A 16,032-nucleotide genomic window follows, 5' to 3' on the forward strand; every position below is an offset into this window, starting at 1 on the left:
AAATTAAAAAAAATAGTTACTTACTGAAATTCTGCAAGATACCGAACCTCAAGAATATAAAAATAAAATATGTACCACTCTGTCCAACCATCTGTCTTTCTTCACGATTATCAAATTTGCAGAATCCATCTCCATCAATTTTTTGAAACTCTGGTGCACTTTTCCCTTGTTGCCTGAGTGCATCTCTAAATTCATCTGATTCTCCCCAGCTATCATAAGGATCAAAGTTTTTAGAACTTCTTGTTCCTTTGGAAGAATTTTGCTCATCATGTCTTCGCCGGCTCTCGAGTGGTGAAAGATCATCAGCATAAGGTCTACTGCCACTTATAGGAGAATGCCGTCTTGACCTTTCTCCAAATTGCTCTTTTCTGTCAAATTGTCCTCCACGTTTACCTTTTGTTTGCTCACATTCTATTCCAGAAAGCAATGCATCAGTCAAATCATACCCTAAAATATCATCAGGATCTAACAGATCAAGTCTTGGAAATGAATGCTGAACTTGTGTTCTTTTCAGTTTAGCTTTATGTTCATAATACGTTAATTCAGCATCAGACAGAAGGGGTTTCTTCTTCATACCACATTTTTCTTCTGTAGGACTATCCCACACATTGCATCTGTGCTTTCCTTCCTGATATTGGAACAGTTGACGAATCTGATGAGCCACAACAAGAAACTCATCTTGTGTTATTTCCCCAGATGTCAGACGTTCATTTGCCTATGGTACAAAAAATGTAAACAAATTTTAGATTGATATCCAACACTCAACACCTGGTAATACCCAGACATCTGCGGGAAAAGAAATATGACAAACACAAAATTTCCAATAAGTGTTTGGAATGTCTTGGAATTAATTTCAGAAAGTAAGGCAAGTAACCAAGGGGACAGCCATTTTACACTTAATACTGACCAACAGAATATGAATATGAAGGTGGTAGGCAATATGTGTGAAAGTGATCATAAAATAACAGATCCAGAGAAAAGAAGGCATGAGAGCAGCAGAAAAAGGACAATGGACTTAAAAAAATCAAACTTTAACAAACTCAGAGAACTGGTAGATAAGGTCCCAAGGGAAGAAAATCTAAGGGAAAAAGTTGTTCAGGAGAGCTGGAAGTTTCTTAGAGACAATACAGGTGCAACAGCAAACTATCCCAATGAGAAGAAAAGATAGGAAGAATATTAAGGAGTCAATATGGCTCCATCTGGAGCTCTTTAATTATCTAAAAATCAAAAGGAATCCTACAAAATGTGGACACACGGACAAATTGCTAAGGAGGAATACAAAAGAATAGCACAGGCATGTAAGGACAAAAACAGAAAGGCTAAGGCCATGTATACACTACTGGCTAAATCAGCACTGCTTCAATCAATGCAGTGGTGTCGATTTAGCGGGTATGATGAAGACATGCTCAATCAGTGGGAGAGCGCTCTCCTATCAATTTGTGCACTTCACCTCCCTGAGAAGCATAAGGGAAGTCGGCGGGAGAGCGTCTCCCATCAACACAGCACAGTGTAGACACCACGGTAAGTGGCTCTAGCTACGTCGACTTCAGTTATGTTATTCACGTAACTGAAATAGCGTAACTTAGATCAATTTACCGCGGTAGTGTAGACCAGTCCTAAGTCACAAAATGAGTCACATCTAGCAAGGGACATAATAAACAATAAGAAGAGGACCTCTGACAAGCTCTCTCACCAAAGGCTCTAAAGCAAAGTAAGCAGTCCTGGGATAAGAGGGAAGGTCCCTCATGGATCAGTAACTGGTTAAAAGATAGGAAACAAATGATAGGAATAAATGGTATTTTCAGAATGGACAGACGTAAATAGTGGTGTCCCCCAGGGGTCTGTATTGGAACCAGTACTAATCAACAAATTCATAAATGATCTGGAAAAAGGGGTTAACAGGGAGATGGCAAAATTTGCAGATGATACAAAAGTACTCAATATAGTTAAGTCCAAAGCAGACTGTGAAGAGTTACAAAGGGACCTCCAAAACTGGGTGACGGCAACAAAACAGCAGATGAAATTCAATTTTGATAAATACGAAGTAATACACAGTGGAAAACAATCCCAACTATACATATAAAATTATGGGGTCTAAATTAGCTGTTATCACTCAAGAAAGAGATCTTGGAGTCATTATGGATAGTTCTCTGAAAACATCCACTCAATGCGCAGCAGCAGTCAAAAAAGCTAACAGAAAGTTGGGAATCATTACGGAAGTTGGGAATGATTAGATAATAAGACAGAAAATATCATATTGCTTCTATATACATTCATGGTACGCCCACATCTTGAATACTGCACGCAGATGTGGTTGCCCCATCTCAGAAAAGATATACTGGAATTGAAAAGGTACAGAAAAGGGCAACAAAAATTATTGGGGTATGGAACAGCTTCCATATGGGGAGAGATAAGTAAGACTGGGAGTTTTCAGTTTGGAAAAGATAATGACTAAGGAGGGATATGATAGAGGTCTATAAAATCATGACTGGTGTGGAGAAAGTAAATAAGGAAGTGTTATTTACTCCTGTTCATAATAGAACCAGGGGTTACCCAATGAAATTAATAAGCAGCAGGTTTAAAACAAACCAAAGGAAGTATTTCTTCACACAACACACAGTCAACCTGTGGAACTCCTTGCCAGGGGATGTTGTGAAGGCCAAGACTATAACAGGGTTTAAAAAAAAAAACTAGGTAAGTTCCTGGAGGATAGATCCAGCAATGGCTATTAGCCCGGATGGGCAGGGATGGTGTCCTGAGCCGTCTGGGCTAGATGGAGCTTTGGTCTGACCCAGTATGGCCGTTTTTAAGAGGTTCCTAAAATATATTAGAAGAAAGAGAAAGATGAAGGAAAGTGCAGGTCCTCTACTTAGCGGGGAAGGAGAGCTAATAACTGGTGACATCAAGAAGGCTGAGATGTTTAATGCCTATTTTGCTTCAGTGTTCACTGAAAAGGCTAATGGTGACCAGATACTCAACACAATTAATATTAACAAGAATTCATGGAAGATGGTTGAGGTCCCAAATTACCAGAGAAAGGCAAACATAGCATCTAGCTTTAAAAAGGGGAACAGACAGGACCCTGGGAATTATAGACCAGTCAGCCTAACTTAGATACCTAGAAAAATACTGGAACAAAGTATTAAACAATCAATTTGTAAGCACCTAGAGGATAATAGGGTTATAAAGAAAAGCCAGCATTGCTTTGTCAAGAATAAATTATTCCAAACCAGCCTAATTTCCTTCTCTGACAGGTCTAATGGCCTAGCTAGTGGATGGGGGGGGGAAGCAGCAGATGTGCTATATCTTGATTTTAGTAAGGCTTTTTTAACAGTCCCACATGACAGTCTCATAAACCAACTAGGGACACGTAACTTAAATGAAATTACTATAAAGTGGGTGTACAACTACTTGAATGACAATACTCCAAGAGTAGTTATCAATGGCTCGCTGGCAACCTGGGAGGGTATATCAAGTGGGGTTGCACAGGGATAAGTCCTGGATCCGGTACTATTTAATATTTTCATTAATAACTTGGATTATGGAGTGGAGAGGATACTTATAAAACGTGCAGATGATAACAAGCTGGGAGGGGGTTGAAAGCACTTTGGAGGACAGGATTAGAATTCAAAACAACCTTGACAAATTGGAGAATTGGTCTGAAATCAACAAGATGAAATTCAATAAAGACAAATGCAAAGTAAAACACTTAGCAAGGAAAAAAATCAAATGCAAAACTACAAAAGGGGGAATAATTGAGTAGCTTATAGTACTGCAGGAAAGGATTTGGGGATTATATTGGATCACTAATTGAAAAGGAGTAACAATGTGATGCAGTTCCAAAAAAAGGCTAGTATCTGGAATGTATTAATAGGAGTGTTATATGAAAGAGAAGGGAAGTAACTGTTCCATCTTTATTTGGCACTGGCGAGGCCTCAGTTAGATTACCAAATCCAGTTTGGGGCACTGCATTTTAAGAAAGATATGAACAAACTGGAGAGAGTCCAGAGGAGAGTAACAAAAATTATAAAAGGTTTAGAAAAACCTGACCTATTAGGAAAATGTTAAAAAACAGAGAAAATTTAGTCCTGAGAAAAGATGACCAAGGAGGAACCTGAAAACAGTCTTCAAATAACTGTTACAAAGAGTACAAGGATCAATTGTTCTCCATGTTCACTGAAGGTAGGACAAGAAGTAATAGACTTAATCTGCGGCAATGAAAATTAGAAACACCTCTACCCCAATACAATGCAACCCGATATAACACGAATTTGGATATAATGCGGTAAAGCAGCGCTCCGGGGGGGCGGGGCTGCGCGCTCCAGCGGATCAAAGCAAGTTCGATATAACGCGGTTTCACCTATAACGCTGTAAGATTTTTTGGCTCCCGAGGACAGCATTATATTGGGGTAGAGGTGTATCAGAAAAAAATTCTAACTAAGGTTAGTTAAGCTCTAGAATAGGCCTCCAGGGGAGGTTGTGGAATCCCCATCATTGGAGATTTTCAAGAATTGATTGGACAAATGAGTTTACTTGGTTCTGTCTCAGCATGGAGGGCTGGACTTAACCTGTTACGGTCCTTCCAGCCCTACATATGATACTAATTATAACATTACCTTTTTAAGTAGCTCTCGCTTGCTTGCAGAAGTCAGTTCTTTGGGAATCTGCAAATTGGCATCCACACTTAATCGATGCTGTTGCTTTGGGGCTCGAGGTGACAAAATTCCTTTACTGGCCGCCCAGATCTCCCTGTGCCTCTGATGAGGAGATTTACTAGGTCCTTGATGTTCGTCATTCTGTTGTGGACTGAAAATAATAAAATCAGGTTAGTTAAAATATACATTGTTTCTTTGTACAAGAAACATTATTTACTACATTCACATTAGAATTGATTCCATCTAGATCTGATGTCCTGCTGCCATAATGGAAACTGAGCATCAATGATTACACTAAAACAAGGAGTCTGGTGGCACCTTAAAGACTAACAGATTTACTTGGGCATAAGCTTTCGTGGATAAAAACCTCACTTCTTCGGATGCATCATTACACTAGTTTGACAGTCAAAATGTTTAAAGGACAATCCCCTGTTGCTTTGATATCTGAATACTGCACACCAATCCTGCTCCTACTAGAGTCAACAGCAAAACTCCCATTGATTTCATCAGCAGGATCAAGCTCAAAATCAGTAACTTACTTTTTACTTTCCTCCCAACCAGATTTCCATCTTTTGCTTGATTTGGAACCTTGCCAATTTTCCACATTCTCCTTTGGTTCTGGAGTGGACTTTGTAGAATGCTGATTTGCGGTTTCCTGTGGTCTGTCTTCCTGAGTTTTTTTCAATCTTCTTGGATCTCGTGCATCCTGTTTAAGGTTCCTCTTATTAGAATTTCTTTCTTCCCTTGTAGTTAGTGTAAACTCTTCAACATGAGATTGCTTAGGCCCTGACTGGCGGAGCTTTCCAATTTTAGGAGTTGAGGAAGTAGGAGACAAACTCCTCAGTCTTCTTTTGGGTGATCTCCTCTCTCTTCTCTTTGGTGAATGGGTAGATGGCGATCGAGACTTAGGAGAGCGTGATCGGGACCTTTTTCTATTACTTGACCTCCCAAGTTTTCCACTCTGTTTTTCTGACTCTTCTGTAATAGAGTCCTGTTTTTGAACAATGCCATTAATTACTTTATTTCTGCTGCCAACAGGTCTGTGTTCAGATGTCTTATGTTCCTCTTTTTCTTTTCTCTCCATACTTTTTCTCTTTTCTTTTGTGTCATCATCTTTACCATCTGGCTTCTCCTGAAGATGCTTTTTTAATCTTGGATCTCTTTTACTAATTTCAGATACTTTCATACTCTCACATTCTTGGCTTTTAGCATCTTTAGTATGGGATAACTTGCTTTTCAAAGGGGACGGTGATTTAGATTTTGCATCTAACTGATCAAGTTCTTTCTTCTGTGTTTTCTCACTTGATTTTAACTTTTCTTGCTTTGACAAATTTTGTTTTTCAGCCTGCACTGTTTTGTTTGCCCTGATATCAGATTGACTTGTGGAAGATAGAAATTCTTTCCTATGACTTTGATCTTTAGCATGAGAAGAATGTTGAGCCATCCTATTAAGACGAGGATCTCGGTTTACTACTTTGACATCATGAAACTGAGAAGATGGAGATGGTCTGTTTTTTTCAGATTGCACAGAAGCCTGGTGAGGAGCTTTGACTGTCATATGAGGAGTCTGTGAAACATGTTGTTTGGAAGGTGCTTGAACTGAACCCATGGTGGTTGCCCCTTGTTGAACACTAAGAGAAACTGCCTAAAATGGGAGGGGAAAAGAGTTAGCATGTAAAACATAAGCTCTACACCAGTGTTACTCAGCTGCACTGCATCTTGAAAATCAACTACAGAAGAAAATGCTTTGAAAGTTAATGATTAAACTAGTTTAATTCAAAATAATCAAGCCTAGGACCAGTCCTCTAAGCACTTGTTCTGAAATGCAGTAGCATTACAGAAAACAGAAATGAAGATCAAGTGGAAAAACAATGCAATATCAATACTACATAAAAGACTACTTAAAATATATATATAATCTTTCAAAACGAAGATTCTCATGATTGTATTTCAGGGTTTTTCCATCTGATCCCAAGAAATCATGAAAAAGTAGAAATTCAGGATACGAACACATGATAGGCATGGTGATACTGACACATTTGGGTTTTGGGAAACAAAGCTGACATGACTTGAAAATATTTACATAGGCTTCCTGCTCCAGTCTCTCTATGTTAGAAACAAATGTTTTGTTTTCAAAGAATGACTGGAATAAAGATTGCTGAAAGTGCATGGTTTGTGCTTTTAACATGTATACAGTATAGTGATTACTACAAAAGATGGGAGGGTTAGCGCTGTGTTGCTAGACATACATCACTTTGGGAAAGCAAAAACAACAAAAGCTGTAAATTGTAATAAAAAGTAAAATTGCAATAAAAAGCCTTTCATCACTCCAGTTTTGAATTAAAAAAACACTGAGCTATTTTGAAGTAATACATATTTAATCCTAAAGCCCCTAATTTTACAATTAGCTCCACGTTGGAAAATACCACTGCAGGAGCAGGGCCTTATTCTAAGACAACTTGGATTTCCCAAAAGGGAGAAAACTGCCATACTCCACCACATATATAGCGAACAGTGCAGCCAAGATACTGTTTTATAAATAATTCAAAAAACAAAAAATTTCCATTTGTCTTGTTCAAAATAAAATCCTCCATGTATGACAAAACTATAACTCCCTACTCACCAACTGTGCTTTAGTCTGTTCTAGCTCCAGCTCTAATTTTTTCTGTTGAAGTTCTAACAACTGTTTTTGCTTTGCCAGCAGTTGTTGTCTTATTAGTTGCTCTTGGGTCAAATTCTTTTGTATTTCAGGAACAGCTGGAGGAGTTGAGGTACCAGATGAACTGACTGTAGAAGCAGGTGCAGGAGATTCCTCAGGCTACAAAGAAAAATAATTTTAAGGACATTACAACTCTTGGTGGGAGAAACACGTGGAAGAGGTTCAAAATTGTAACCGAATCTCATTTAACTGCTGGATACTTTATTTCATTTGTATTACAATTTACCGACTATAAATTAGTTCTTAAATTTCATGAAAAAATTCATTAGAACATTTTAAAATGTTGCACAATTCAAATTTTCAAACAGTGATTGCTTAAAAAATATCATTTAATACATTTATAAATAGGCAATGAATATTCAGCGTTTTAGTTAAACTCCAATTTTGACATGTGAAAGATAAACCCAATTAATCTTTAAATAATTGAGAACTTTGTCTTACCTGTCTGCCTATACAGATCATCTACTTCTTCAAAATTCTTTAATAATGGCTTAAAGTGTTAGCAAAATGGGACACGTAAACAATAAAAACTGTGCATCACCATCTGCTCATGCAGAAATCATATTAAAACTTACCGATTTATTTAAAAACTTAGGATTCACATGGATGCTAGAAGTATTCACATTTGGGGGTAGAGGTTTAATTGGCCAAGCAGGATCTAATGAGTTGACTCTGACATCAAGGGCATACAGTTTCTTCAAAGGGAAAATTTCATCCCATGTGGAGCGTAATTTAAATAAACTTTTCCTAGTATTTTCATCCACCTAAAAACAACAGAACAATTCTATGGCTTGTTAAGTTAATATAAAACAACTTTAGCACATGTATAAAAAAAATTATAATTTCAGATATTTTATTCTATACCTGCACTAACTTGGAAACTTTATCCTTTCATTAAATCTTTAATGAACACAGCTGAATATTTAGAACTAGGCAAACTGTTCTAAGAAACATACAGATATACCAACAGGACCAAGTACAGCACCTGTCCAATGTAGGTTTTAACTGAAGAGCATATGTCAGTTATTCTATGAAAATCTTAAAATAGCACAAATGTGTATGTGGATTTGCTGCTTGAAAGGCATTTGAGGGTTTCATAGCATATTACCATCCTCCTTAACAGGCTTTTCATTTTGTATATCGAGAGGCTCAAATTTCTTAATTTTGCCCAATTTGTGTAAAAAAAAATGTAAATACTGACAGCCAAAAAAAACTATACAATATATAAATCTAAAGATATTTACAAAGTGGAAACTGCTAGCAAATCAGAGAACAGCCTTCTAAATATTCTGATTTACTGAGCTTTCAAGTCATTATTTAGACATTGGGCTTCTACATCACAATGTTTTGACACTGTTTTTGCTCAACAACATATCATTGGAAAACTATTTGAATAAATGTAGCAAAAATAAAATTACCTAGAAGTCAATTAAAGTTTTTGTTTAATTGTATAAGGACATGGATCCATAAACTATAGAGTGCTAAATCTCTAGTGTATCTATCTTTTTATAAGCTCTTTCAATAGTTTCAAATATCCTACCATGAGGTGAATTAGAAATCTGTATTAAAAATATTCAACTGGTAAGTTATTTGCTTAATTAATAAATGTTTATAATATGAAGACCCTTAACTCAATGTACCACAACAGCTGTCCCATAGTCCATATGTTATTTAAGCCAATACATTTTTGCTTTTTAGACCATTTTTACTGCAGTGCTAAATTTTTCAAGAAAAATTGATACAAGACATAATTTGGAAGGTTGTTTTAAGTTTCAAACTAAATTGAAGCATTCCAAAGAATTCCCATCAATAGTGTACTCTGTAATCCTTAAAGGAAAGATCTACCTATTTTTAATTCAATACAATAGTTTGAAATTCACAGCAAAAATAGCTGCAAGGACTGAACTGAAAATCTGACTTCTCTTGCTAGTGACCATCTTACTAATAAGCTAGATTTATAACAATGTCAACACTGGAATCCAAGACAGTATCAACTGGCTTCTATCCATTTTAATGCCAATTTAACTATTAAATGTGATATCCATTTAGTATTTAGGTATTAAATAAGCATTAAAACAGAATATAGTTGGGAGTGGTTCAAAGTAAAGGATGGTAAACCTATGAAGCTCAGAAATGTCAATTATAATCCACAGTTCTAGATTCTGTTGCACTGGAAAAGCATAGACAGCGCTTTTACTGGTGACCTATCATCATGGTTTAACTCACAAGACTTTACAGAACTTGGAAATGTTCCTTTAAATAGTCTACATTCATCAATGCAATCTATTCAACTAATCACACACAAAGTAAAAATTAACACTTAAAAAAATACATATGAATTGAAGAGTTAAAAGAAACATTGAGATCCTCAATGGGATGTAAAACCTGAACAGAAAATGCTAAATATCCACCAAAATGTTTAATTTTATCTGCTAAATTTATGGGATGCTATTTTATCTTGATATGCCAAAAATTACATAAGGTAACCACCTAATTTCCAGTCCGATTTAAATCCATTAAGACCCAGTTCTTCAAAAACTTTACTCAGGTTTGCCTTTCTTCCTTGGGAGAATAGTCCCAATTATTTCTCGTGATTAAGGATGACAAACATGAACAAAGAGTTTGCAGCATTGGACCCATAACTTGGTCACAACATTGCCTGAAACAAAACACTCATTTGTAACATAGTAGTTTTACTTTCTTAGAAAGCCTTTCACCATAGGCCACTAAAAAAATGTCAATGTGTCACTGACTTGCATTCTTCATAGTTAAGCACTCATTTTTGCCACTCCAGGTGCAAAAAAATTAAAATGAACAATAAAGTCAACTTCAGCTACAAAAGGCAAAAATAATCGCCCTCTTTTTAAAAAAACAAAAACAAAAAATGAGAATAATGTTGTCCAAGTACTTTCTTTGCATAAAGGGCATTCACTATCTTTAAAAAAACAAAAAACAGCAAAAAAATCAAATCAGCTTGTACCACAGCAATAGATCTTACCAGATGTTATATTACATGACAGAAAAAATGCTAATATGAACTTCTCTAGTGAGATATACCACAGAAGTATGTTAATTTAGCAAAACTTCACTTGATAATCACCATGAGCTGATAACCTCTATTTTAGGTACTTCTAACAGCTTCTCTTTTATGATACATAACAGTATAGTAAAAGACAAATTTAAAAACATTCATTGTTATACTTCACCATGCAAGAAAACCCAACACTGAAAGGCAAATATTTATTTATACAGGAGACAACTTTGATTAGACTACAGAACTTTTCTGAAAGCATATGTACCTTTTCAAATACACAAATAAATGTTGCAACTAGGTTTTTAGTAAATGCAGTAAGATACTCTCTTCCAACGTTCTTGACAATGGAATCCATAAGGTACATAACAGGAAGCTTCTCTGTAGAAGGAGCCTGAAGTAATAAGAAGAAACTGAGAAGTTTAGTATAACAAACACATTTGAACGTTTTTAAGATTAAAGGATAACCAATCCCAAAAATACAGGTCTCTATTTCTGGCTGACACTACAAATAAAAGGATTATTTTGTACACACTGAACTTGGAAAGTTTATTATCAACAAGTACCATGCTGTGTGTCTACCAAACAAAAACCCAAACAGTTTAGTTATTTGTTTTAAGTTTGTGTATGAAATGACTTGGGCAAAAAAAAAAAATTAGCACACCAGACAGTGCTACTATTAAGTGTTTTGAATGTAACTGTTTCAGGTACATTTGATAGATTTTAAATTAACATGAAACCACTATTAGCTAGTGCTGGAACTTCTAATAATTATGACTTGTATCAACTTAAAGCTCTTTATCTAGATTTCACGTTAACGGAATTCAGACTTGTAGCAGAAAGGCCCCAAAAATTTAACTCTGTAGATGTAGATTATATGTTGAATACGACAGTCTTTTTGTAACCTACATTTGGAATAGACTAAAGTTACTTCACTGCAATCCAAACGAACATGAGGAGTCTCAGCCTTCTATAGCAGTTGTAGTTATTCAGTCGGCTTTTCGAGCTGTATGCAAAACATGCAGCTAAAACAAGAAGTTCTAAACCCAAACAAAATTCAACTATGAGGCTGGTCATGGGAGTACGGATGAGCTTGTCTGGAAACCAAGATTTTCACTGAAGGTAGTCTTCAAACTCTGGACTCTCCATTGTCAAAGGAGCAGGAATTTTATTTTTAAGTTCATACACAAGATTGGTACCGACTTTGTGCAGTAGGACTAGTGTGGTGGTGTTGAGATTGGTACAGCAACTTCCAAAGCAAATGAAGCCTTGTTGGCCTAACCCCCCAAAATTAATTTTAATGTCTACCATTGGCTTTCACAAGCAGAAGGCACAGCAAACTTCCAGAAAGCATCAGCAGGTACACAGACTTGTTGAAAGGACAACATAAAAGGCACATGTTGTGTTAACTGTGCTCCTCTTCCACAGGAACATCCATTGACAAAATTTTTTGCCATCCCACAAGTCCAGGTATAAAAGTCAGTATATATTTACTCATAGCTAAGTTTAGACTGGGTTGTCCAATGGCTCCATAAATCATTAATGACACCTCACTTCACAAAACCCATTGTCCAGACAAGCGTGTGGAAGTGCTCTTGCTTTACAGTTTTATATTTAGTACCTTTCCCGTTAGAGTGGCTTAAGAAAACTGCAGACAAAATTAATATAGGTCTACAAGTCTTGTATATGGGTAAATCAGAGCCAAACTATGTTGTGTTTTCACTCTTAAATGTATTTTTATTTACATTTTCAAACCATTCCACTACCATGACCTGAAGCTTGTTCAAAGAGGCAAATAGGGGGTAATTTCTTATTAAACATAGGTAAATATTCAATGTGGTAGCGGCCTAGGCTAATCTGTATACATAGTGGAAAATTAAATTAGTAGATGGCATGTCTTAATATGTATTAGGAAGGTGCAGTTAAAACATAAAAACTAACTGTGGTAAATGCACAATATGGCTTACATCATCAGTACACTCCCTAATCTGGGTATTGAAAATGCGCATATTTTAACACTATCTGAACTTTAAATATGAGCTAATACAATATTGTGTGAAACAGATACACCTCTGGCCTTAGTAAGCCAAAGACTACGTGTCCAATGCTGCTTGATATTAAAATGGCTGGGATGGTTTTGGTTTCTTCTTAAGGTAGCTTATTAAAAAACCTTTTTTAATTCTGAATGCCTTGTTTAAAAAGAAAACAGGAAGATTATAATCAAAGTCAGATTTCAGTGAAACACACACAGCTGTCTGACCAGCCCTTATTCCCAAGAGCTACTTATACAGTAGGAGCTATACATTTTTCCATTTCATCACTGAGTGTGTTTGCACACAGTCTCAATATACTCAGCTACGCTTAAAGTCTGAGATCTTCTGGATCCATTTAAACTAGCAGCAAAGTCATTTTAAAAAATGTTATAACGGTCACTTGCATTACACACCAGGTGTGAAGTAATCGCACGTGGAAGTACTTCAATCTGGTAAGGAAGTCAGCCTGTTTTACCATTGACTCGTAATTTAGAAGAGTTATATAGCAAACCCAACGCTGAATACTTCAGTCATTCAGGTATTACATTTTAAGAACCAGGGCTTAGATAAGGCTGGAATTTTTAAGTCTTCATTTCCGGAAGTGTTTATTAGGTCAATATAGTTATCAAGTACTCCATTAACCACAAAAGTGAATCCTAGTTTGGAATGTACTTTGGTTTTCAGATGCCAATACAGTTAGAATACAGCACAGAACTCTTTCTACTAGCTGAAAAATACCACAAGACACTACCCAAAAGCCCGGGGAGCTCAGCATGATAACCAGAACATTGAAGGATACTAACTATAAGCTTGTTTGCATAGGGGGGTTTGGCCTTCATCAGAGAATGCTTGCTGGTCTCTTTCAATTAAATGTATGAAATTTGTTGCTGAAGATGTCCGTCTCTGTGGGTTTTTTTATTTTTTATTAGTTTTCTGAAGGATATGAACCTTAAACTCATTTTGATATCTGAACCCCCAGTCATGTCACTTTTAAACACTTAACAAATAACCATGTAAATAATAATGATTTTGGAAACAGATTCTGCACTAAACAATGGTAAATAAAAAGACAAATACATATTTCATACATTTTATTTACAAATTTTATAATACCAGTCACACAGTTCAAAACCATTTATTAAAATGTAAAGCAAACCACTCAGTTTTACACTGAACAGAAACTGTCTCCAGGCAACACTTTTTTTTTTTTTTTTTTTTTTAAAGTGGCTTAGTAAAGGAGGTCAATTTCCCCAGAAGAACTAAAAACTTGCCTTATATAACCAGAGTCACTAACAGTAACTAGGCAAAACTAATCAAAGATACAGGATTTAAAACATGTTTAAAAAAACAGGGAGGCTCTAAAACCACCCAAAAATGAAAAAATTCACAGCATTGGTATTTATGACAAATCATTTAATATGCACATCCATTGCCCCCATATTAGATATAATGATGAAATCTATTAGATTGTGAAATCACCTCCCCAAAGAAAAGGCAAAGCCCAGCCCCTGAAGACATTTAGAACTAGTCTGGACAAGGGGCTGGAGAACCCACTGAAGGAAGCCATCCTGCTCTGACTGAAAGACAGATTAAATATAAATAACTTTAGAGGCCTTTCCCTCCCCATCTAAATTTTTACAATTTTCCCTATGATAAACCTCAATTTAAAGCCACAATACAAAAGCCCTAGACCACCTAATAGTGGAAGGAACAGGGGAGAAAGAGGGTGTTGTGTTGATTGGGGTGGGGATGAAAAGGAGCTATTTTACTGGAATTAAATTCAGGGCTAGTTAAAATCCTCTGCTAAAAAAAAAAGTAAAAACCCCATGTGCCCATTGCTGACTGATGTCAGCAACTGCCTGGGTTGGGCTTTGAGGGAGCATCCTTTTTCCCCTTTGTATCATGTGCTCTCAGGCGCCATGTTAGGATCCTACAAGCTGCATTTCTTCTCCTCTGCCCTGACCAATAAGCTTCTCTAACCAAGTTAGATTACACCCACCCACCACACTAAGCTTCTAGTCAGAGCAGATAGTCTATAGCCTGAACAGACTCCCCACACCAAAATAAACTTCTCTAAGGAAACAACCCCATTACCACCACACAAACTTCTCTAACCAGAATAGATGTGCGCCCTTGCTCTGCCTAAATAAACTTTTCTTCATCAGGGCAGATTCCTCCCCCCCCCCATGTCTCAAAAAGAAAAAGGGGGAATCGCCCTGTGTTTAAAACTATGAGGGAGCTGCATTTAGCATCCAAGAAACGGGAAAGATTTGTTTTTTCAAAATTCCGATCTATTTTTATTTAAACTACCCAGAAAAAAAGCTACATCCCCCCCCCCCCCCCCGCCGCCCCAGAACGTCGTTATAATTACACTACAAATGACTGAACTGATGGGTTTAAGCGTCAAAACAGAGACACTGAGTATCATCCCCACGGCCAGGGGACCCCGGCTGCAGGGCGAGGTGGTCCTACCGCCCAGTCACTGCCAGGCCGCCATGTTGTGCCTCGGATTTACACGGGCCTTCATTCCCATTCTCCATACTCCGCTCGGCGCGGCTGCGGGGGGCGATTCCCGACCCCTCCCCGGACGTCAGATTCCCTGTCACAATTACCCCCCGGCTCGGCAGCACGCTAGTGTCGTGGGGCTGCTCCTCCCCGGCCTGGAAGGGGCCTAGACGTGGTGTGGAGAGAATGAGCCTCCGGGGTCTTGTTCCCTGTCAGCGTCTGGCATTGTGGCTCCCCGCCTGCCTCCTCCGGGCCCTTCGTCCCCGAGCTCCCCTGATGCTGGCCCCGGAACCCCGCCCCAGACTCCCCGAAGCCGCCCGCCCCACGCCCCTCCTCGAGTCCTGTCTCCTCCGATCCGTCCCTTCCTCAAATCCCCAGTCCTCCTCCTATCCTGCTCCCCGACCCCCATGGGCAGTCACCTGTCTCCAGCGCCCCCCCCCCCATCTCCATCCCTGCTAGCCCCGCCTCCTGCCTTCGCCTAGTCCCCCTCCCCCACCCCGGGTTTCCCTGTCTCCCCTCCACACACACACGCTACCCCCCCCGCCTGCCTCGCCCCTGCCCGGCCTGTCCCCCCGGCAGTATAGGTAGGAGTAGTAGTCGGTGGAATATAAAAACCTTGGCGATTTGCGCCTCGATCAGGGAGACGATGTCCTTGGCGAAGGGCACGTTCTCCTCGGCCAGGATGGTCAGCATGTTGATGTGCGGCTTGCTGTTGAACGTCAGGTCCTCCAGCGACGACTGGTAATCGCGGCACGCGTCCTCCCGGGCCTCGGCGCCGGCAGCGCTGCTCTCCGGGCCCGACATCCTCCTCGGACCGGGGCCCGCGCCAGGACCCGACCCACCGACCGAGAGCCCCCTCCCCGCGATCCCCCGCCGCTGCTGCCGCCGCCGAGCGATGCCGCCCCTCGCCGATGCCTTCGAGATCTTCTACCGCATCCTCCGGGCCGGGGCTCCCGCTGCTGATGGTGCCGCCGCCGCTGGTACTACTGCCGCCTCCCCAGCCGCCGCCGTCTCAGTCTCGCACACACAAAATGGCGGCGGCTGCGACTCGCGAACTTCTTCTTCCTCCAACCGTTGCGTCATGTGAAA

The 16,032-nt window shown here is 38.8% G+C and overlaps 1 protein-coding gene across 1 annotated transcript in view; it reads right to left on the reverse strand.

Moving 5' to 3' along the window:
• The window catches only part of PCF11 (PCF11 cleavage and polyadenylation factor subunit), a 28,476-nt gene extending 12,729 nt beyond the window's left edge, over positions 1-15,747 (reverse strand). Inside the window, exons 1-7 of the mRNA XM_065406677.1 lie at positions 15,559-15,747; positions 10,674-10,799; positions 7,950-8,138; positions 7,279-7,473; positions 5,195-6,300; positions 4,617-4,806; positions 76-715 (exon numbers count right to left, since the gene is read on the reverse strand). Of these exons, the coding sequence (XP_065262749.1) occupies positions 76-715; positions 4,617-4,806; positions 5,195-6,300; positions 7,279-7,473; positions 7,950-8,138; positions 10,674-10,799; positions 15,559-15,747 (2,635 nt within the window). The remainder of the gene's footprint in view (positions 1-75; positions 716-4,616; positions 4,807-5,194; positions 6,301-7,278; positions 7,474-7,949; positions 8,139-10,673; positions 10,800-15,558) is intronic.
• Between the last annotated feature and the right edge of the window lie 285 nt (positions 15,748-16,032).

The sequence above is a fragment of the Emys orbicularis genome, chromosome 1 (assembly GCF_028017835.1).
Source record: "Emys orbicularis isolate rEmyOrb1 chromosome 1, rEmyOrb1.hap1, whole genome shotgun sequence".
Lineage (NCBI taxonomy): Eukaryota > Metazoa > Chordata > Testudines > Emydidae > Emys > Emys orbicularis.